This window comes from Chrysochloris asiatica, unplaced genomic scaffold (genome assembly GCF_000296735.1).
Source record: "Chrysochloris asiatica unplaced genomic scaffold, ChrAsi1.0 scaffold00311, whole genome shotgun sequence".
In the NCBI taxonomy this organism is placed as follows: domain Eukaryota; kingdom Metazoa; phylum Chordata; class Mammalia; order Afrosoricida; family Chrysochloridae; genus Chrysochloris; species Chrysochloris asiatica.
The window spans coordinates 2,227,049-2,249,679 of record NW_006408829.1 but is presented as its reverse complement, the minus strand read 5'-3'; the positions used below and the strand labels follow the sequence as shown (position 1 = coordinate 2,249,679).

At 39.0% G+C, this 22,631-nt stretch overlaps 1 protein-coding gene across 2 annotated transcripts in view; it reads left to right on the top strand.

Moving 5' to 3' along the window:
* Positions 1-21,762, top strand: part of RASGEF1B (RasGEF domain family, member 1B) — a 53,898-nt gene extending 32,136 nt beyond the window's left edge. Inside the window, exons 6-13 of one of the 2 annotated variants that reach the window (XM_006875071.1) lie at positions 2,132-2,227; positions 2,337-2,439; positions 7,058-7,137; positions 8,721-8,816; positions 15,289-15,384; positions 16,133-16,256; positions 18,192-18,264; positions 21,375-21,762. In XM_006875071.1, coding sequence (XP_006875133.1) covers positions 2,132-2,227; positions 2,337-2,439; positions 7,058-7,137; positions 8,721-8,816; positions 15,289-15,384; positions 16,133-16,256; positions 18,192-18,264; positions 21,375-21,399 — 693 coding nt within the window. In that variant the 3' untranslated portion in view covers positions 21,400-21,762. The remainder of the gene's footprint in view (positions 1-2,131; positions 2,228-2,336; positions 2,440-7,057; positions 7,138-8,720; positions 8,817-15,288; positions 15,385-16,132; positions 16,257-18,191; positions 18,265-21,374) is intronic. The other variant, XM_006875070.1, reaches the window with a different exon arrangement.
* The last annotated feature ends 869 nt before the right edge of the window (positions 21,763-22,631 follow it).

Here is a 22,631-nt window from a genome sequence, read left to right as displayed (position 1 = left end):
CCCACTGAGGAAAGACCTCATCTGAGAGAGTAGGGGCAACAGCTGTTTCCGGCCTTAGAATAGTTATCCACAGCACAGGAAGTGAAGAATACATTTTGCAATAGAAGAGTAATAGGTTTTGGTTTTTTTTTTTTTTTTAAGGAAGGAAGGAAAGAGGTGTGTAATTGACCTGTCCAAGCATGACCTTGAACTCTAAGATGAGGTGCAGCCCTTTTGCTTTTGAAAAACATGTCACTCACCTTATTAAAGTCCCTGATGTTATATACTTTCATTGATCTATGTCTTAGTTATCTAATGCTGCTATACCTCAATGGGATGGAGTTAATAACCAGAACTTTATTTGCATGTTCTCTCACAGTTTAGAAGGCTAGAAGTCCAAACTAAAAGTGCCGTGTCTAAGGGAAGGCTTTATCTTGATTGGATCCAGAGATAGGTCCTTGTCTCCTTTCAGCATCTGTATTGGAGATCCCCATACATCTTGGCATTAGTCCTCCCTTGGATCTAGGAGCTTCACAGCACAGGGATCCCAGCACCAAAGGACACACTTTATTCCTGCCTCTTCTATCCTGGTGGTACTAGGTCCCATTTCTTTGCTGACTTTTCTCTCCTTTTATATCTCAAAAGATATAACCTATTGCTGTAGATAGCCTCAGACATCACTGTCATTGTTAGGTGCCATAGAGTTGATACTGACTCAGCAACCTAATGCACAGCAGAATGAAACACTGCCCGATCCTGGGCCAACCTCATTATTGTTGCCACGCTTGAGTCCATCCATGCTGCCACTTTGCCAATCCATCTCTCTGGGGGTCTTCCTCTTTTTCTCTGACCCTCCACCTTACCAAACATGATATCCTTCTCCAGCAACTGGTCCCTCCTGACAATATGACCGAAGTATGATGTTGTTAAGTGCTGTCGAGTCAACTCTGATCCATAGCAACAGTGTACCTGCTTTCCGAGGCTATAAATCTTTATGGGAGCAAAAAGCCTCATCTTTCTCCCACAGAACAGCTTTTAGTTTCGAACTGTTGACTTTAAGGTTCACAGCCCGATTCGTAAGCACTATGCTATAAAGCCAAACTCAGAGTGCTGACTGTAGGAAAAGGCTTTCCCTTTCTTGGCTTAGGAGAAAGGTCCTTTTCTCCTTTTCAGCATCTGTATACCCAGTATTCCTTGGAGATCTCCATACAGCTTGGCATTAATTTCCCCCTGGATCTAGGAACTTCACAGTACATAAATCCCAAGTCCAAAGGTCCCACTTCACTCCAGCTCTTCCATTCTAGTCCTTTCTCTGCTTTCACTCTCCTTTCATACCTCAAAAGAGGTTAGCATAAGATAATATCTAACTAACCCTATAGATTGCAGCTGACCTCAGTAACATAATTGTTATTGTTAAGTGCCATGGGAGTTGGTTCTGACTCCTAGCTACCCAGTTAGGATTTCTGAGGATTGGCTGTTGAGTTTTAACACAGACTTTGCAGTTCAAATTGATGTTAAGGTTGATGATTTACAACACATAGAATAATTACATTTGATCAGAGCTGATCATATCTTGGGGACGTCTGCATCATATTAGATTTCATGGAGGTGATAACTACGTTTTAACTGCTAAACCAATGAGAATTCTGGCCTAGCCAAATTGACACAAAACCTTAACTATCATAATCTATCATAATAAACTATCATAATAAAAAGCTACAGAATTTTGTCCTAATATTTATTTTCAGGAGAAAAATTTCCAGTCCCCTGTACAGTTAGTCATCCTTGTTGTATTGACAGCAATGAGTATTCTTAATTCATTAATTAGTGTATTAGTTTTTAAAACTTAAAAAAATTCTTCAGCCCAGTCTCCTTTCTGATTGTGTTTCTGAGAACAGAGCCGCCCAACCCAGAGTAAATTGGTTCCCGCGAGGGAAAGACACTTTTACAGTTGTATCAGAGTACATTTCTAGACCTTAGTGGTTTCAGTGGACTATAGTAAGAGATTCTGTTCCTTCTGGAAGGAAAGTCAAAGGAGCCTAAGGAAGATTTTCTAATTCACAAGCTAAGCATAAAGAGCTATATCTGGCAAAATAAGAGTCTAATATGTTCTTTTTCTCCAGCTCATATGCTCACTCTGCTTTATCTATAGACTTGTTATAGTGAAAGGAAGAAAACAAGGAACTTAGAAGCTTACGTAGAATGGTTTAACCGCCTCAGCTATTTGGTTGCTACAGAAATCTGCATGGTGAGAGAATGCATTTTCTGTCTCCTACCTCACAGTATTTTGGCACTCATTTTATGACTGTTGGGCCTACATGTTGGGTAACTGGCTTGTATTGTCTTTTTCTGCGCAGCCTGTAAAGAAGAAGCACCGAGCAAGAATAATTGAGTATTTCATTGATGTAGCTCGGGAGTGCTTCAACATTGGCAATTTTAATTCTTTGATGGCGATTATCTGTGAGTATTTTCTGGAGGATGCATGCCCATTATTTTTTATATAGAATCTATGAAATATAGCCATTGTAAATTTGCAAAATAGTATAGCTTTATTAATGAAAACTGTGCTTTTTAATTGTGAATTTGTCAGTATGCTCAAAATGGTTTAAATAGCCAAAATAGTGCAAGTATGTCTAACCTCATTGTTGTTAAGTGCCATTGGGTCAGTTCCAACTCAAAGCAACCATGTCTATGGTTTCCAAGGAGTTTAACTGCTGACCAAGTGGTTCAAACCAACCTTGTGGTCTAGTGCTTATCCTATAGTGCCACACCAAGACTCTCATTTTTAGTATGTAAAAATTCATGGAATACTTTTAGCCCATTTATTTTCAGCTGAGTATTTATAAAAGCTGGTAAGTGAGTCATTTTTCCAAAGACACAGCTTTAAAACTGTGTGTGGGTAGTCTGTGTATTAAGCACCATAGAGATAGATGATCTAAGTCTAAGTGATAGGATCGCATCACTGTGGAAAAGAGAGTGGAGTGGCCTGAGAAGCAGGAACATTTCTGACTGCTATGTTCCTATAGTACTTATCACCCACAGATCTTATTAACACATGTGTTCTTCTGTGCATCCATGGAATGTTAATGCCAGTGACCAATTCCTTCCTATTCATTTTATAAATATTCTACATGGCGTGACAGTGTGTCTTGATTTCCCAGCTTATGTCCATTGTCTTGCAATAATTATGGATAGCAGCTCTGTCATTTAAAAAAAAGTATCCTAGCTTATGTGGTCAGTTAGATGGATCATCCTACACATTGCAGGTACTCATTAAACAGTTGAATAAAGTCAGGGTCAATTTGAAACTTAAGAAGCCACAAAATTTAGCTCAGTAATCTTGCTTATAGTAAATCCCTTTTCTCATTAGTTCTTGTTTTCCATGTCATTTCTCCTTTGTTTCCCTCTTAAAAAATACTGGCTGAGTTTCAGCTCTGTTTATCTGGCTTTAAAACAAAACATCCCGCTGCCATTGAGTTGATTCAGGCTACTAGCAATCCTACAGTAGAGAGTAAGACTGCTCCAAAGAGTTTCCAAGGCTGTAAATCTTTACTTAAGCAGATGGCATCATCTTTCTCCTGTTGGGTGGCTGATGGGTTCAAATGCTGACATTTCACTTAGCCCCCAATGCTTAACCTACTGTGTGATTAGAGCTCCTTATTTATCTGGTTTGATCCTTGAAAATAGTAATGGAAAGACCTTCTACATCAAGTGACTGAGGTCCACAATCCTAGGTAACATGATATTACTTAATTGGCTTCTTACACTGGTAATAAAATGTCAAGATAACCCACAGCCTTGAAGAAATATTGCAATATATAATTGACAAAGGGCTTGTATCTAGAAATGTATAAATATGTCTATAAAGAACCCTACAAATCAAGGAGCTCTGGTAGTGTAATGGTTACGAATTGGGCTGCTAACCTCAAGGTCGGCAGCTCAAAACTACCAGCTATTCCATGGGAGAAAGGTGAGGCTTTCTGCTCATGTAAAGATTTACAGCCTCAGAAACCCTGTACAGGGTCACTATGAGTCAGAACCGACTCTACGGTACTTGGCAACAGCAACAGCAAATCAATGGAGTTCTGGTGTGGCACTGTAGGATAAGTACTAGACTGCTAACCACAAGGTTGGCAGTCCAAAACCACGAGCTGTTCATTGGAAACACTATACAGGGTAGCTATGAGTTGGAACTGACTCAGCGACACTTAACAACAAGCTTGTACAAAAAGAAAATAATACAGTTTCTGATAATATTTTAGAAGTGTTTTCTATACAACTTGACAGCACTTAACAACAGCAACAAATTAATTTCACCACCCATCTGTCAGTTCCATGTACTGTGGTGGTTTGTATGTTGCTTTGTCACCAGTATTTCACATACCAGCAAGGTCACCCATGGTGGACAGGTTTCAACAAAGTTTTCAGACTAACACTAGGAAGAAAGGCCTGGTAATCTACCTCCAAAACTTAACCAAATGAAAACTCTATGGATCACAATGGAATATTCTCTAATGTAGTTATAGAAGATGAGTCCTTTAGACTGGAAGGCACCCAAATTGCACACTGACTACAAAAAACGACTCGCATACCATTGGTCAGGAAAATGGTACAAGACTGGGCAATGTTTTTGTTTTCTTGGACATGGGGTTGCCATGAATTAGGGCTGACTTGACAGTAGTTAACAACAATGACAATTCAATAATACAAGACAAAAATCTGATGGAAAAATGAACAAAAGACTTGAACAATCATTTAATAAAAGAGCTACGAATGAATAAGTAAGTGTATTAAAAGGTGTCCCACACCATTAGTCTTTAGAAAAATGCAAATGAAAACCACATTGAAATGCCATTTCACGCAATGGAATGAGTGAAATGATAAGACTGATTACACCAAATTTTGATGAGGATATGGAGAATATGGGACTCCCATACATAAACAAGGAGCTCTGGTAGCGTAGTGGTTACGAATCGGGCTGCGAACCTTAAGGTCAGCGGTTCGAAACTACCAGCTGCTCCGCGGGAGAAAGATGAGGCTTTCTACTCCCGTAAAGATTTACACCCTCGGAAACCCTATACAGGGTCGCTATGGGTCGGAACCGACTCGATGGCACATAACAACAACATACATAAACAATGAGAGTATAAAAAGGAATATCTGCTTTTAGAACATTGTTTGGCAGTTTTTATTAAAGTTAAATACATTCTTCCCTGTGACCTGTGTTTGTGGTTGTAGCATAAAATATTTATCATAGATTGCCAGGAGAACAAATCCATCTGTCTTAGAAGTATAGCCAGAATTCTCCTTAGAAGCAAGGATGGCGAGACTTTACCTCACGTGCTTCGTTCGGCATGTTATCAGGAGGGACCAGTACCTAGAAAAGGACTTAATCCTTGATATAGTTGTTTTTGTTGTTGTTAAGTGCCGTTGAGTTGGGTCCGACCCATAGCGACCCTATACAGGGTTTCCGAGGGTGTGGGAGTAGAAAGCCTCATCTTTCTCCCGCGGAGCAGCTGGTAGTTTCGAGCCGCTGACCTTAAGGTTCGCAGCCCGATTTGTAACCACTATGCTACCAGAGTTCCTTAGGTCACTAAGGAATAAGAGACCCTTAACAAGAAGGACTGACACAGTGGCTCCATCAATGGCCGGAACATAGAAAACATTGTGAGGATGGCACAGGACTAGTAGTGCCTGATTCTGTTGTACATAGATAGGATCACTATGAGTCAAAACTGACTCGACAGCATGACCTATATATTTCACACACAGGTATTTATGCCATAGAAATGCAAACGTATTTCAAGACTTGTACAAAAATGTTATAGGAACTTTGAACTTTGTTCATGATCGTGAAAAACTGGAAACAATCCAGGTAATCAATTAAGAATGAAAGGCTAAATGAATTGTGTTCTTTTGATACCATGAAGCACTCTCTAGGGATCAAAATGAGCCACTGATAAACTTATAAATAACATTATGGACTTTTAAAATCAGTACATTGAGCAAAAGTGCGAAATGCAAATAATGTATATTTGATTCCATTTATATGAAGTTCTAGAACACACAACATGTGGCGATAAGCAACCAATGTTCTAACTCTTATGGGTGGTGGGAACTAGACTATTTATATGTTCTATATCTTGATTAGAATGATGATACATAGTTTTATACATTTGTCAAATTAATGATATCCTTAACATCATGTATTGCCCTGCATATAGATTTTACCTTAATTAAAAAAGAATCTTCTACTATTCTTAAAATATGAATGTTGGTGGAATTATTTAGGATTGTGTGGACTCTCCTTTTGTATAAACAATCTCTCTAATATTTTCCCAAGTAGCTGTGGTACATAAAGCATCATTCAGGGGAGGTAGCATAACATGTTGGAATGAGTGAGGGTTTTCAAGACAAGTCAGTATGAGCTGTTACTTGTTAACCTGGGAAATTTCCTTACACCCTGTAGCTTCAGCTTATTTTTGTAGGAATAGAAGATCCATGAATTAGTGTATGGAAATGTTAGGTTCTAGGTCCAACTCTTTACTTGTGAGTCAAATCACACCCCCTATCTGTTTGTAATGGCCAGTGACTTAAGGTTGGTTTTATATTTTTAAAATGATATTTAAAAAGACAACAGAAAACAGAGGAATGTTTCATGGCCCATGAACAGAATATATAACATTGCAATTGAGTTTGCATAAGTCAAGTTTTATTGGAATGCAGCTGTGTTATCGTTTATGTTGTATCCATGGCTACGTGTGCTACAATGGAAACTCATGAGTGCTTGTGTAGTGTGACACAGACCGTATGGCCCACAAGCCTAAAATGTGTACTGTCTGGCTCCTTAAAGACAGTTTGCTGACCTCTGCTCAAAGTAAAGGGGAGCAGTCATGTTAGTCACAGGCTTAGGGGGAATTTGCATGAGCAGGATTTCAAAATTAAGATTGTAACTTCCTATTAATTTGTAGAAATCTTATTCACACTTAACAATGAGTACTTTTAAGAGTATAAGTTAGAATCAGTATTCTGTTTCCTAAACGGTCTTATTTCTTTCCCTTTCATTTTGCATGGGTAGCTGGTATGAATATGAGCCCAGTCTCTCGACTAAAGAAAACTTGGGCCAAAGTGAAGACTGCGAAGTTTGACATTCTTGAGGTATGCAAAGCTGGCATTTTGCTGTTAAGTAACATTTCACATTGGAATGTGGCTTTCACATCTGTGATCTTTTGGCCATTTGGTCAGAAGGAAAATCCCATCTATTCTTGTATATTTGGGGAAAGAAAAGGTGGATTCAAGCTGGAGAGGGTTGTGGACTAGTCAGGTTTTATAGACAGGTTTCCATCTTGAGGATAATCAACTAGGAAACCATGTCCTGTTGGTCACATCATATTGCATGCCAGGATAGAATTTAGGTTCTGAACAATAGAAAAATTTACTTCATTGAGGACCTATTGGTTCGTTTATCCACAATTCCCCTGGAGGGGAAGTTCCTCATCCTCCAGAATAATGTTCACTCACCATCCTTTCAACAAACTTTGCCAGCTTGTGGAAAAAGGCCTTCCACTCATATTTCAGAGGTTAGTAAGAATTGGGCAAAAGGCATTTGTGTTTGAATCATATTCATCGCAGTACCAACTTTGTCCACAAATAATGCACCCTCATAAATAATGCATCCACACATAAAATGCTCAACATATGGCATTTACTAAAATAGCCGAGTAGGGAAAAAGAGACTGTTGAGCAGTTAGCAAAAAAATTACATGTGTTATTTGAGTAAAATTACATATTACCTTGGTGTGCTGGCATTTTCAGTTTGCTCCCATTGGAGATAAAAGGTGTTTCCCAAAAGTTTTCTCCCAAATTAGGAATTATTATTAAATGCATTATAAGATGCTTTGAGGAACACAGTGGTTCTGTACGATAAGCCCAGGACTATGAACTATAAGGTTGACTGTTGTAGCCCACCAGCTGCTCCTTGGGAGAAAGATAATTCATTCAACTCCCAAAAATATTTACTACCTTGGCAATCCTATACAGGGTGACCATGAGTCAGAACCAACTCATGGCACTTAACCACAATAATATGATGCTTTATGTTGTCTAATAAATTTCATCTCTTTCTTATGTAAGATAAAGGATTTAATTATTTGTGAATGATTTGTTACCCAGTGTGAAGGCAAATCACTATGAAGTGTTGAATCACTGTCCATGGGTAGCCATCACCTGGCCCATTGATCTTTAAAAGAAATGAGTAAATATTTCTATAGCTGGTGTTTGACTATTAGTTACCATTTTCCATCTAATCTCACCCGTTAGCCCTAAATGCATTTGGTTTAGGTTTAACATGAAGTCCATCGTGTCGCTGAAATTGCCATTATGTTGTTAAGTACCATCGAGTCAGTTCTGACTCATAGCAACCCTGTATTGTGTGGCTGATGAGCTTGAACTGCTGACCTTGTGGTTCAAACCGACGCTGCAGTTCAGTGCATTAACCCAGAGTGCCACACCAGGACTCAAAATTGCCATTAGATTGTATAAATAAACCAAAGCTCAGGAGAGAAAATGCTTCTCTTCTGATGTATTCTGTGTCTATATGTGTGAATGAGAGAGTTACATTATCTTTCCTATTAAGTCCTCTAACTAATTTTGAAATTTTTATAGTTAAAAGTATTATTGCCATGTAAACTTCCTGCACATGAAGATGAAATTGTTTATAATCTTTTTGCTCTTGTCTACAGCATCAGATGGATCCTTCAAGCAATTTCTATAATTACCGAACAGCTCTTCGTGGGGCAGCACAAAGGTCTTTAACCGCTCATAGTAGTAGAGAGAAGGTGGGTATTTAAAGCACTGATGTTCCTGTTGGAGTTGGTGTGTTTTGCTCTGCAGTAGATAGAGTATGGGCACTACACTGAGCTGCTCTCCCGGTTCAGGTCTAGGGAAGTTGGTTTAATGCAGAGACTGTATCACTTGTCACATGGGGGAGAAGTGATAAGGGTAATTTGGGCATTTCTCTCTCCCTTGCAAAGGGAAAGGTGATTTAGTGTAGAATTTTGTTAATGTATGTGATCATGTTATTATTGCATTACTTAAATTATTTTTTTCAAAACTTTGTATTGTGAATTGGGTGAACATTTACAGACAAGAGCATCAGCTTGACATTAAGCAAACTGTACACCTTGTTCCATCTTAATGATTATAGTCCCCTCCCTGCAACAACATTTATTCTATTTCCTTCCTGTGACTCGCCATTTACAGCTTATGTTTCACAAATGAACAAAGCAAAACTACTTGATGTATGCATACAAAACAAAAAATATATATTGATTTAAATGTCCAAAGGGCACATTCTGGCAGCTAACCTCTTGTCCACAGACACACAGCTACCATCTCTTTTGTGGCCGCTTTTTTTATAGCTAGGGATCTAATGCTCCACTTATGCTCATCCTTTTTCATGGTCCTGGGATCGTCTTTTCCTTAAATGAAAAATTAACTACTGCCTCCTTTTAGTTACACGTCTTCTATGATTACAGTTGTGACCATCACAATTAATCCTGCTAACAGTTATTCACAATTGAGTGATAAAATCCTATCACTGTGGTCCCCCTTCTCCTTTCCCTAGATCCATCTGAGAATGAGGGAAACTCTTCTGTGGTGATTCTATCTTACTCTCCTCATTCTACAACTAACTATACTCATGAATGCTTGTAAGCTAGCCACTCCATGCCTTTGTAGTCGCTCCCATTTTTGATAAAGCAACAACCAACTCAATACACTGAGGAAACAAACTTGTTCCTTGATTTGAAGAATCCTTCCTTTATGACTGAAATTTTGAGTGACTGTATTCAAAGGCATATGTCTAGTTCATCAAATTGTAGCAGTTTGCACTTGTTCTCAGTATCAAACATCTTTATTTTCCTTGGTTCAAGTTCTGGTTAAATAGGTACCAGATCAAATAGGTACTAGCTGCAAGTTTGGGACTTTACACATACCTCCCTGCACTTCAGACCAACTGGCCACTTCACTCTCAGCCCTAGCCCCCAGGGGTTAGGTCAGTGTCCATGGACTCAGGAGTTCACACATCTTCCTAAACTTCAGACCAGCCAGTCCTTCCTCTTCTCTCTCTCATCTCAAGGTCATCGGATACCAATGGAACATGGCTAAACTCAGCCCATGTCTTCATTGCTACACTTCCCTGACATCTATTCACAAGTAGACCCAGGTAGTCACCAACAAGCATACTATACTGCTCATGGGTGCCCTTTGAGTTTCAGTCCTAGAAGTGGGTTTTCCCTCATCGACTGACTTTTCTTTCTTTGATGCCTCCAAAGCAAAGGGTTTGTTTAATATTCAAACAGGCAAATAGTACACTCGTTTTTCTGCAGGTCTTCTTTGAGTAAGAATCTTCTGTTTTCCCAGCAGTTCTGGGTTGTCTGCATATCTTTTCAAGTGGGAATGTCCCAACTCAGAAGGTTCTGAGTGGGGTACAGGATTCTACCTAAAGCCCCATACTCTACAAAGGCTTAGCTTAACAAGATGCCTATTTCCCCGGGCATATTCTATTAAATGATTATTTTGCAGTGTATCTAAGTTGTGTTTCAAGCACTAATTAAGTCATATGTTAGGGTGACTAATAGCTTTGAAGAATAATTGACTTGCAGGGAAAATAGACAGCTAAGCTGTGCTCAAGGGAGCTGACTTGAGGTATGCTTTCCTCTTAAAAGAGTTAACTTACCTCCTATGGTTAAGTCATTTATTTTCAGAAAGTAGGTTAGTTGCTGTAACATTAAGCCTGCTGTTACTAATTGGATATGTGGGTGGCATTAAGTGTACAGGAATGATGTCTGAAAATTTAAAGATCTTTAGCCTCTTTACCCTACCTTTACTCAATTTAATTGCCCTGCATCTATCATTCTTTTGACTCTGAGGGTCTTAGAACTTTTCAGTGCTCTAATTCCTTACAGAGGAAGGATAATAAGTTCTTTCAACATTTGAAGATGCTGTTTCCTGCGAAATTCCTAGCTGGTTATGGTAAATGAGCTAATGAAGGTGGCCTTCAGTGAGTGCTTCATGGCCATAGAGTCAGATCCATCATTGTTGTTTAATGCCATAAGTCAGTTCTGACTCACAGCGATGCTGTATAGCGTTTCCAAGGAGTGGCTGGTAAGTTTGAACCACCAACCTTGCAGTTCAAACCGACCTTCTGGTCCTGTGCTTATCCTACAGAGCTACACCAGGACTCCCTTGTTGTTGTTGTTGTTGTTGTTAAGGGCCACTGAGTTGGTTCCAACTCATAACAACCCTGTATAGGGTTAACAAGGAGCTACTGGTGAGCTTGAACCACCAACCTTGTGGTTCAAACCAACTTTGCAATCCACCGCATTAGCCCACAACACTACACCAGGACTCCCTTAGGGACTGCAATTAGTTTGGCCTAAGTAATTCTGAAGTGCAGTCATCCTCAAAAGGCACACTGAATATTGCACTTATAGGGATCTAACATCCTTTTCCAGAAAACACATAGCATTTTTACCCATCATATTGTTAAATCCTGTCTTCTTTAGTTATTTTTTTCAAATGCTTTTGTGTGTGTATATATGAATTGTATTCTGTAGTACATAAAACAAGTGAAATATCAGCACTTAAAATATATATACTAAATATATATGTATATATATATATACTGTTTTATTTTTTTACAAGTGGTCCCAAAGGTCAAGATTGAAAACATACCAAAAACTAGGGTTCTTTTTGATGTGAGGGGGACACTCTTTTTGTTCTGAAGTAATTTTCTCATTTACACTTTGTGGTGACATAACTAGAGCAGCAGAACCTTGGGTGTTCTCTCAGATCCCTAGTTTACATGTTAAGGCCGCACATCCCTAGGTTCCATATTGTAGTGTGAATAAATCCATCTTCCTCAGAGAAACTCTTAGAGTATCTTTAAATATCTGCCTTTTTACAGGTGCTTGTCTCCCAGTTTCCAGCCATTCCTCATTTGATGTTGTTGTTGTTAAGTGCCATCGAGTTGATTCCAACCCATAGCAACCCTGCATAGGGTTTCTAAGGAGCAGCTGGTGAGCTTGAACCACCGACCTTGCAGTTCAAACGACTTTGCAGTCTGACGCATTAGCCCACAGAGGATTACTTGGTTTTAAATCCTTTCACTGTTCCAACTCATTCCTGCTCACTAGCATTTGTCTCTCAAAGTGAAGCTAGTGATACCTTTGAAGTGAAGTTGCTGAGTCTCTAATCTGAATTAAGAATATTTTGAAAAATAATTGGAAACCATTAATACTTGGAAAGTTCCCTCTCACTAAAAACATCATCTAAGATGTCTTAGAAGGAGCCCTCAGAGAACAGTGGTTCAACTAACCTAAAGGTCAGTGGAGGAAACTCACCAGCTGCTCTGTGGAAGAAAGATGTGGCAGTCTGTTTCCATTAAGATTTCATCTTTATCAAGCACATGGGGCATTGCTCTAGTGGAGTGCTCTAAGTCCTGCTCTGTTAGTAACCTGGGCATTTCAACTTAGTTCATAGAAATCCAATAGCCCTTAACATTTTTCCTATGTTGAATTTGTATAGTGGCTATAGATCTGAAGTGGACTGTCCACCAGAAAATGAGAAGTCAGGAAGAAATCTATGAAACTTCTTCCTTGGATTGGAGTGTAAGGAGCAGGCAGTGCACTCTCCAGAGTGAGATTAATTATATGTCAGTTCCCATGAATGAGTGATTCATAAATTTACACAGCATCTTTCAAGCAAGCATCCATGAGTACAAAAACTACATCATAGATAGTCCTACACCCAAAGCGTATACTCTAGTTAAGGAATAACCTTGTGAAAACTCTGAATGTTGACATGAGGCAGTAGATGGTCAGCATCACAGGCTCTCACGGATGAGCATACAGAAAAGAACACGGAAATCAAGCTCTGCTGGAAAGGTGTTCTACTGTGCAAGTATTGCATCTTGATTTTAATTTTGTCTCCATCTCCTGGGGGCAGCCTTATTGTGATGTTCCCTTGTTATCTTTTCAAAAATACCAATAATTTGTGTCCCCATGTATGGTACCTACTCATTTTGGGGAGTAGCTTATTTGAGATCAAATATGTATTCGTTAACTTAACCCTCATCCCAGCTCATTGAGGTAGTTACTGCTTTCCCGTTTTAATGTGAGAAAACTAGGCTTTCTGAGTGTCTTTGGCTTATAGCAGTGGCCTAGATGGTGAATGTTTTAGGCTTTGTGGGCCATACTGCTCTTTAGTCCATGTTGCAACTACTCACCTGTGACATGCAGGAAGGCCCTCAGAAGCAGACAAAAGCCATATGCAAGCTTATGTTGTTTAGTTCCATTGAGTAGATTCCTACCCATAGCAAAGTGTGACAATATTCTAATTAAACTCTTTGACTATAATTTGATTAACATAATTTTCATGAATCAAGTAATATCCTTTTATTTTTTTTCTAGCTATGTAAAAATGTGAAAACCATTCTTATCTCGCAAGCCCTACCGAAACAGGCAGTTAACCCACGTTGACCAAGGACCTCAGTTGCCAACGCCATACTATACCACTAGTTAATTGCAGAGTTATATTTTATTTTTTAGAGTAATTGATTTTATTTTTGTTGCTGGTGTTGAAAATATACACAGAAAATGTATGCCAATTCAATTTCTACATGTACAGTTCAGTTACTTTCAGTACATTCTAAAAGTCCTATAACTATTCCCACCCTCCTTTTCCAAATGATTCCTCCCCTGTTAACATAAACTCAATATGTCCTAAGCTTTCTGTCTTATCTTTCCAGTTGCTATTGTCAATTTCATCCCATAGAGTTCTTTGAAAGTGTGCAATGGTGGATCCATATTTTCAACTGATGTCAGACATAGAAGTTCAGGTGTTCTTTGATCATTTTTACTAATGCGGTATGTGGTTGTTGTTAAGCGCCTTTGAGTCAGTTCCAACTCATAGCAATCCTGTATAGGGTTTCCAGGAAGTGGCTGGTGAATTTGAACCACCAACCTTACAGTTTAAACCAATGCTGTGTTGTTAGTTCTACAATCATGGAGAAAGAGCCAGTAACATTTGAAGGAAAAGATAGAAAGCGACTGATCTTTACTATTTCACCTTTAAGGATTCTGTAAACAATGTTAAACTGATTCTCTACAGTTATTTTCAGAGATCAGTGAAACAAAATATTGTTCAGACCTTTTTATATTACATGACTTTAAAGGAAAATCTGCATTTCTCTCTAAAAGTGAATTGATTTTTAATAACTTCTGTGTCTAAGCCAGACCTCCCCTTCATTTAGTATAGAGATACCACACGAATCAATAAGTTTGGGAAAAGTTAAAAGCTGATGTTTGAGAAACAAGATAGAGTCCTCATTTGTGTGTGATGCATTGTTTACATTGAGGCAAATTTGGAATCTTTAAGAATTTGTTGGCATTTGAGAGACAGTGGAAGGTACTGTATCTGAGTTTTGTTCTTTGTTCATTGTGGGCTTAGGAGGATGTAGGGTAAATTCTTAGAGCTTATTATTTTAGGTTATTTAAGTAAATACCACCTCATCAAATCAAAGATTTGAGGCAGGAAACTATTACTCAAAAAGGCTCATTGTTTTTGGAGCAACCATTAATTTTAATTTACACATTTATATCCCTTCCTCACTTGGGGGCACATCTCAACAACACATTGTGCAAGGCTCGTCTTAGGTAATTTCCCATGAGGACACGGGCTAACTTGTTAGGTTTACTCAGTATGAAATTGCCACTACTGTTGCTTCAACCCCAAACTCTCCCATTACATTGTGCAATGTCCTCAAGGATAAAACAAAAGTAGCATCTAAAAAGAAAAAAACTTCATCTGATTCTAACAGGGAGATAACTCATCTTAAAATCTTAGTATTTGCAGTGAGAAGTATTCTATTAATATTTTGCTGTGAACAAGGAGTTACTAAATGGAAAATGAGTTGTTTTAGATGTTTGCTTTCATTATTGCTGGTGCTTACAGACCTTATTGATCATTGTTATGGAAGTAGGAAAAACACTTACCCATCTACCACTATCCCCCATAATGCTTATCCCTGGTATGTTTAAATTATTAATAATTGCATTTGTATCTTAAGCAAAATTATTATTATAAAGAGAGGAAACTGCTGACATGTGAGGTAAAAAAGCACCAAATCTTAATTCATTGATGCCTTCCTTGAAATCCAGAATCAGTGTTGTTTTTATTAATCTCTTTTTGTTTCATCAAAAGCTAGTTTATTTGCCTAAACAAACCAGAATCTTTTGTTTTCTCTAGATTGTGATTCCCTTCTTCAGTCTCTTGATCAAAGATATTTACTTCCTCAATGAAGGCTGTGCCAATCGCCTGCCCAATGGCCATGTCAACTTTGAGGTAAGTGTGAGAAGGTAGGAGAACAGGACAGAAGAGAGAGCACAGGGAGGGAGCTGCTTCACCACTACCAGGCCGCCCTGAGCTCACCCTGATTTTGAAGCTAGAGAACAAAGTTTTCATTTCCCTACTGATTTGTAGTAAGGAACCCTGGCAGCCTAGTGGGTTATGAACAGGGCTGCTAACCACAAGGTCAACAGTTTGCATCTAGCAGCTACAACACAGGAGAAGATGAGGTTTTCTACTTCTGTTTTACAGCCTCAGAAATCCTATACAGGGTCACTATGAGTCAGACTGACTCAACGGCATACCACCACCACCAGTAATTTGTAGTGCAAATGGTTAAGTGCTCAACTAGTAGCCAAAAGGTTGGCAGTTCAAAGTCACTAAAAAACAACTCAGGACTGGCCTGGCAATCTGCTTGTAAAAAGTCACCACTTTAAAAGCCCTTGAAGCACTTGTACTCTGCAACAAATGGGGTCACCATGAGTCAGCATCAATTTGACGACAATTAACAAGAACTAATTTGTAAGAATGATACCTAGTGGAATAGATTACTTGTGTTATTATTGTTACTGTTATTTTGGTGGAACTAAAATTTTACCAACACCTAGCAAATATAGTCTTTGTAGAATTAAGAAAATTATATAAATCAGACTTGTTAAATGAAGCTCTTTCAGATTTTAATGAGTGTCTTTCAATCGCCAACCTCCCCCAACCCCCTTTTTCTATTGTCTTAATTCATTTCCAGAAATTTTGGGAACTGGCCAAGCAAGTGAGTGAATTTATGACATGGAAACAAGTTGAGTGTCCATTTGAGAGAGACCGGAAGATCTTGCAGTACTTGCTCACAGTACCAGTCTTCAGTGAAGATGGTGAGTACGTCCTTCATTTGGACTTACCTGTATCCCTTAGTCCTGGTGTGGTGCTGTAGGATAAGCACTGGACTGCTAATCACATGGTTGGTGGTTCTAACTAACCAGCTGCTATATAGGGTCACTATGAGTCGGAACCTATTTGACAGCATTTGATAACAACAACAGCAACAACAATATACCCTGGAATAAAGTCCTGGTGTGACACTGCATGATAAGCACAGGGCTGCTAAGCACAAGGTTGGCAGTTCAAACCCACCAGCTGCTCTTCAGAAACCCTATAAAGGCTCACTAGCTCTGGTAGCGTAGTGGTTACGAATCGGGTTGCGAACCTTAAGGTCAGCGGTTCGAAACTACCAGCCGCTCCGCGGGAGAAAGATGAGGCTTTCTACTCCCGTAAGGATTTACACCCTCGGAAACCCTGTACAGGGTCGCTATGGGTCGGAACCGACTCGACGGCACTTAACAACAACAACAATGAGTTGGAGTCACCCTATAGTTAAGGAAATTAGTGCGTAAGTGTTTGGTATAGTAGTCTAGTATTAAGTCTGTTCTTTGACCTCCATTTTAAGAGTTTTCTATTGCACAGAAAACCTGATTTATCCAGTTGATATTTGAATCAGACACCTGCTTAAAATCCACCCACAAACAGTATGCTTCTGTGTTTAAATATTCTTTTTAAACACTTGTACCAGATATTCAGGGCTGTGGGATACAAATGGAAAATTATTGAAGGATTTTTTTTTTTCTTTCTTTCTTTCTTTGGGATTGCTTCAGTGAAGATAGAGGTATTTATGGTATGTTTGTATTTAAGGCAATTTGGGGCGGGGGGAACAAAACAATTTATTATTACCCCATGTTGTCTGAAAACATAATCGAAACTCTTGACTTATTAAAATAGTGATTAAATATGTACAGAAAACATTCACCTAAAGAGAGTTATATTTGTAAGACTGCAGATTAATTCCAATGATTTGTTATATTTTTATATAGGAACTAATAGTGTCTATTAACAGTGCCCTATAAGGTATAGATAGAGGTCATAGTGCATGAAGCACAATTTGAATTGTCAGTGAAAGATTTAAGCACACTAGATTTAAAATGTAAATATCTGCTAATATGCTTTAGTGATCATATTTTTCACATAAAATGTATTCATGTGAATAAAACACACATGCATGTAATATGCATCACATGATGGGGTTGCATGGTTTGCAAAAACTATACCATGTGTATACTTTGTATAAAATATGGTTTGGGAAGATTAGCAGTTTATACATTTATTAATTTTATACATGCGTATGTTTGCCACAGCTGAAAGAATGAACCTGTTACCTGAAAGAACACACAATGAAAGAGCTCATTGCAGTTCCCAATTTGAGACTCCATTTACTTTTGACCTTTTAGTGATACCTATACCAGATAGGATTTGATCATTGTTTACCGCTTTAAATAGGACTTGTGTTATGTGTTTGTCAAGTCGGTTCTGACTCATAGCAATCCTGTATAAGGTTTTTGAGGAGCATCTGGTGGGTTTGAACTGTTGGCCTTGAGATGAGCAGTTCAGTGCTTATCCTACCGCACCCAATCAGGACTCCACAAATAGGATTAGTGACATGGTTTGGAAACTATGGGTAAAGATTTCTTCTAAATAAAATGAAAGAAAAACTATTAGAAGGATTGAAGATTGGCCTAGAAAACCTGGTTTTTTACCTGTGAGGAATTTTTAAAAATCAAAGATAATAGGAAGGGCTCTTCTCCCAGCCACCCCTTTGTAAGTTGTCTTCTCAGTCATCACTTACTGTTAAAGGGTGTGTTGTACTGTAGTATTTCACTCCAGGTATACACAGGGATAGGTGGTGGGGGATATGACTAGTGTACTGGGAGAAGGCTTCAACATTAATTTTGAACACTCTTACTTTTGGTTGATTATAGCTCTTTACTTGGCTTCCTATGAGAGTGAAGGACCTGAAAATCATATAGAGAAAGACAGATGGAAGTCTTTAAGGTAAGTCTCATTACTACTGAAATCAAAAGGAGATGTTAGTCTTATCTGAGGAAAGCCGCATGCTTTCTGTGGGAGGCCCCTGACTACTAGTCCAAGTCCTCTTCACTTATATTCTTTTAAACAAAGATTTCTTTGTGGCTTAGAACCCTATTGCTACAGTATGCCCTTCATGTTCATTTAGACCATGCATTCTTCCTTTGCTATACCTTATCCCTTCTCCAGACCCAAATCCAATGCCTCCTCTTCCCTGGCCCATCTCTTCCCCAGAAAAAGTGTCCTTCCTTTTTTCCCTCCTTTTGTTCTATTATTTATCTTATTCTTGGTGAAATATACAGATCAATATATGCACCTGTAACAGTTTCTGCAGGTACAGTTCAGTGACATTGGTTACGTTCTTCACTTTGTATCAACACGCTTGGTACATCTGGTTCTAACTGTGTCTTTAAGAATTTGTAAGTAGTCAGAACAGATGCATATGATTCTTATTTAGTCTTACTCTAGTGCAAGACAAGGCTGGACACCTTTTCAATCAAAAACTACACATGCAACAAGTGAAGCTGATTGTGATGAAGAATTTGTCCAGTAGTGATAAATTAAATTGTTTCAAAATGAGAGCACATGTGTACAATATTAAAGAACAAGTAAGGAGCTCTGGTAGCGTAGTGGTTACGAATCGGGCTGCGAACCTTAAGGTCAGTGGTTCGAAACTACCAGCTGCTCCGCGGGAGAAAGATGAGGCTTTCTACTCCCGTAAAGATTTACACCCTCGGAAACCCTGTACAGGGTCTCTATGGGTCGGACCCGACTCGATGGCACTTAACAACAACAACAACAACAAGGAGCTCTGGTAGCGTAGTGGTTACAAATCGGGCAACTAACCTCAGGGTCAGCAGTTCTAAACTACCAGCTGTTCTGCCGGAGAAAGATGAGGCTTTCTGCTCCTGTAAAGATTTACAGCTTTGGAAACCCTGTACAGGGTCACTATGAGTCGTAACCGACTCCGTGGCACATAACAACAACAAAGAACAAGTAGGAGTTATTTGTAAGTGGAAGTTGGATATCCTTTACCTGAAGACTGCCTGTGTTTTTACTCATTCTGTTTCACTACCATTAACTTGGACTCATTGTTCCCCTAAACTTCTTATCTCTGCATTAGAATTGCTGTTGTCAGTTTGGTCTCACATATACAGTATTTTAAAAGAGCACTGCATATGTTCCTTACAAATTGAACTAAACTGTTGTCTTTTGTTTAAACAAAACTTCTGGGTATAGCTTTGGCTGAAGGGATTAGCTCAGGGCAATAGGTTCATGATTGCTCCAGTCTCAATAGGTTCAGTAAGTCTAGAATGTTAGAATTTAAAACACTTTTCCCTTTGTATCATGTGTCTGATCAAAATGTTTGATAATGTTAACTGGGCTCTATCTGGTTCCTATCATCTTCTAACAGAGAAGGCAGTCATTCATGGGTGTGATTAGTCCTGTAATCCAGACCCCAATATTCCTCTCCTTTTACTTAGCAAGCATTGTTTTGTAGTACATATACTTCTTTGCCTACTGATGTGTAAGCCCCTTGGGGACAAGCAAGCCAAGGTCTCTCTTTCATGTGTGCCACAGCACTTGTCCTGGTGTCTTAAACACCATTGCTCTTTGGTACATGCTCCTTCAGTGAAGTTGAAGGACATAGGCTTGGCCAAGGCATGGTGATCATGAGAGGATAAAGAAAACAGAGTCACACATGTCAAATGGATGCTAGATTAATTATTGTAGAATGATAGTAGTTACTGAGAACTTGTACCTTGTACCTTTGTTATTGTTGTTGTTATGTGCCATGGAGTCGGTTCCGACTTATAGTGACCCTGTACAGGATTTCCAAGGCTATAAATCTTTACGGGAACAGAAAGCCTCATCTTTCTCCTGCAGAACAGCTGGTAGTTTCAAACTGCTGACCTTGCGGTTCGCAGCACGATTCATAACCACTGTGCTACCAGAGCTCCTTTGTACCTTTGTAGGTAATGATAAATTTTCACATAGATATTCTTTTCCTGCTGGCCCTAGAGCCATTCAGTGCAGGCAGTTAGGGTCAACTGTGGCAATGACAATACACCTCTGAGGAACGACACTTTTTCTCATTACCTTACTATATAAGTGTATCTTATGGTCATGAATGTCACTGAGGATGTTCATACCTATCTACTAAGTCACAGGTGGGGAACCTTTTTTTCTTTCAAGAGCCATTTGGATTTATAATATCATTTGCAGGCCATACAAAATTATCAACTTAAAAATGAGCCTGCTATTTTTGGTCAATCATTTAATTAATCACCCCCAATGGGATGGCTGGAATCCTGGTGTGGCTTTGTGGGTTAATGCACTGGACTGCAAAGTTAGTTTGAACCGTAGGGTCAGTGGTTCAGGCTCACTGGTTTCTCCTTAGAAACCGTATACAGGGTCACTATGGGTTGGAACTGACTCGATGGCACTCAGCAACAACAATAATGTGATGGCTAAGGAGCTCTGGTAGTATAGTGATTACGAGTCGGTCTGCTAACCTCAAGGTCAGCAGTTTGAAACTACCAGCCATTCCTCAGGAGAAACATGAAGCTTTCTGCTCCTGTAAACACTTACAGCTTAGGAAACCCTATGCAGGATCTCTATGAGTCAACCTTACACCACGGCACACAACCACCACCACCAATGTAACGGCTGGAACTGCAGTTGCCCTGGCAGGGCCAGACCAAATTATTTTGAGGGCCCTCTACAGCCTGTGGGCCAGGTGTTCCCCACCCCTGTACTAAGTCAACCCATCTGTGAAAGGAGCAGCACATACCTAAGTGCTTTTATCTTTGTTTATTTTATTGTTGTTTTAACATAAAACTGCACATGACATGGACTTCTTTATAAATAATCTTTTTATAATCCCCAATAATGAATATTTGGAACAAGTGACTAGCAACTGCTCCCAAACAAAACACAAAAGAAAGGTGCAGCTAATATTAGGCAAGGCATTTTCATCCTATTTCACATTTCTCTTGCATCCTTTCTGATAATTGTAGCTAATAGTAGACAAGGCATTTTCATCCTAGTTCACATATTCTCTTGCATCCTTTCAGGTCAAGCCTCTTAGGCAGAGTTTAACCCCTGGGATGCTGACTGCTGCTGCTGCATCATGTAGATCATTGAAGGGCTGGTCTTTATCTTCTGGCATCAAGTACCATGAAAAACCCTGAGGAGACCCCGCACCATCGTTGAAGGGCTCTGGTCGCTGAAGATAGGAGGCTCACTCCAGAGCAGATGAGGAACTTACTTCCCACAGCTGACAAATTGACTCAGATTTCGTGAGACTGAAATGTTCACTGAAGACGCTTGAGAGAGAATCCTCTAAAGATCCCAGCTCTGCACATGATTCATCTCCTGGAATTTCCATGTGAATCACAGCTCTGCACCTGGATAGAGCTTTCTTTTGTGTGTGTTTTTTTTTTTTTTTTTTTAACTTGGTTGAACATTTGCTGCTAATAGGACTTACCCAGCTGAGTGCTGGCTCTTAGGAAGCCCACAATTTCTTTGTTAACTTAAATGAAAAAGGAAGAGGACGGAGGAGGGGGAACAAAATCTCCATTGAGATCCCCGAACTCAGCTCAAGTCAGTATTGCCAGAGATGATAAGACTGGTTGGATGCTGGCTGACGAGTTTGTTCCCCTTTAGTTGTGTGCTGTGTTGTGAATTCCTCTCCTCCCTCTTCCTACAAGATTTTGAGTTAGCTGCTGGTTAGCAAACTCATTTTTACCATATAAGTTATTTAATATAATAATGAAGCTCAACACTGTGGTAGGAAAATAGCCACTAGGAGAAAAAACAAAACCAAAAGCAGAGTGTGTTGTTGGACTGCTTCATGTTCTTGAAGGATTTTTTGTTTTTGTCCTTTTGAGTTGTTCACAACTGACCACTGTATTCCTACAGATGTATATTTCAGTAGGGTTTTTTTTTGTTGTTGTTGTTGTTAGTTTTCCATGACACCAATTTTTGTTTTTGTCTTGTAAATTTAAATGATCTGACATTGAGGATCTTGAAAAACCCCACAGCGTAATTCCTATTTAATTTTTTTTAACAGACTTATTTTTCATTGTCTTTTGGAGCCTGTTGATGACTAAACATGTGAAAAGAATAAATGGAAACTTTAACTCCCTCCACGACAGCAGTGAACAGAAAAATGAAAAACACCTTTGCTGTTCATTCAGTGGCCATCTAATTGTGAAATAGTTCACCTTGTTAAACATCTGAATTGAGTCTGTAGTTGCTCTGCAAACAGCCATTTTATTTATTTACTCTAAGAGAACTGTAGAGTAGTAATTTGTGCTAATGGAAAAAAA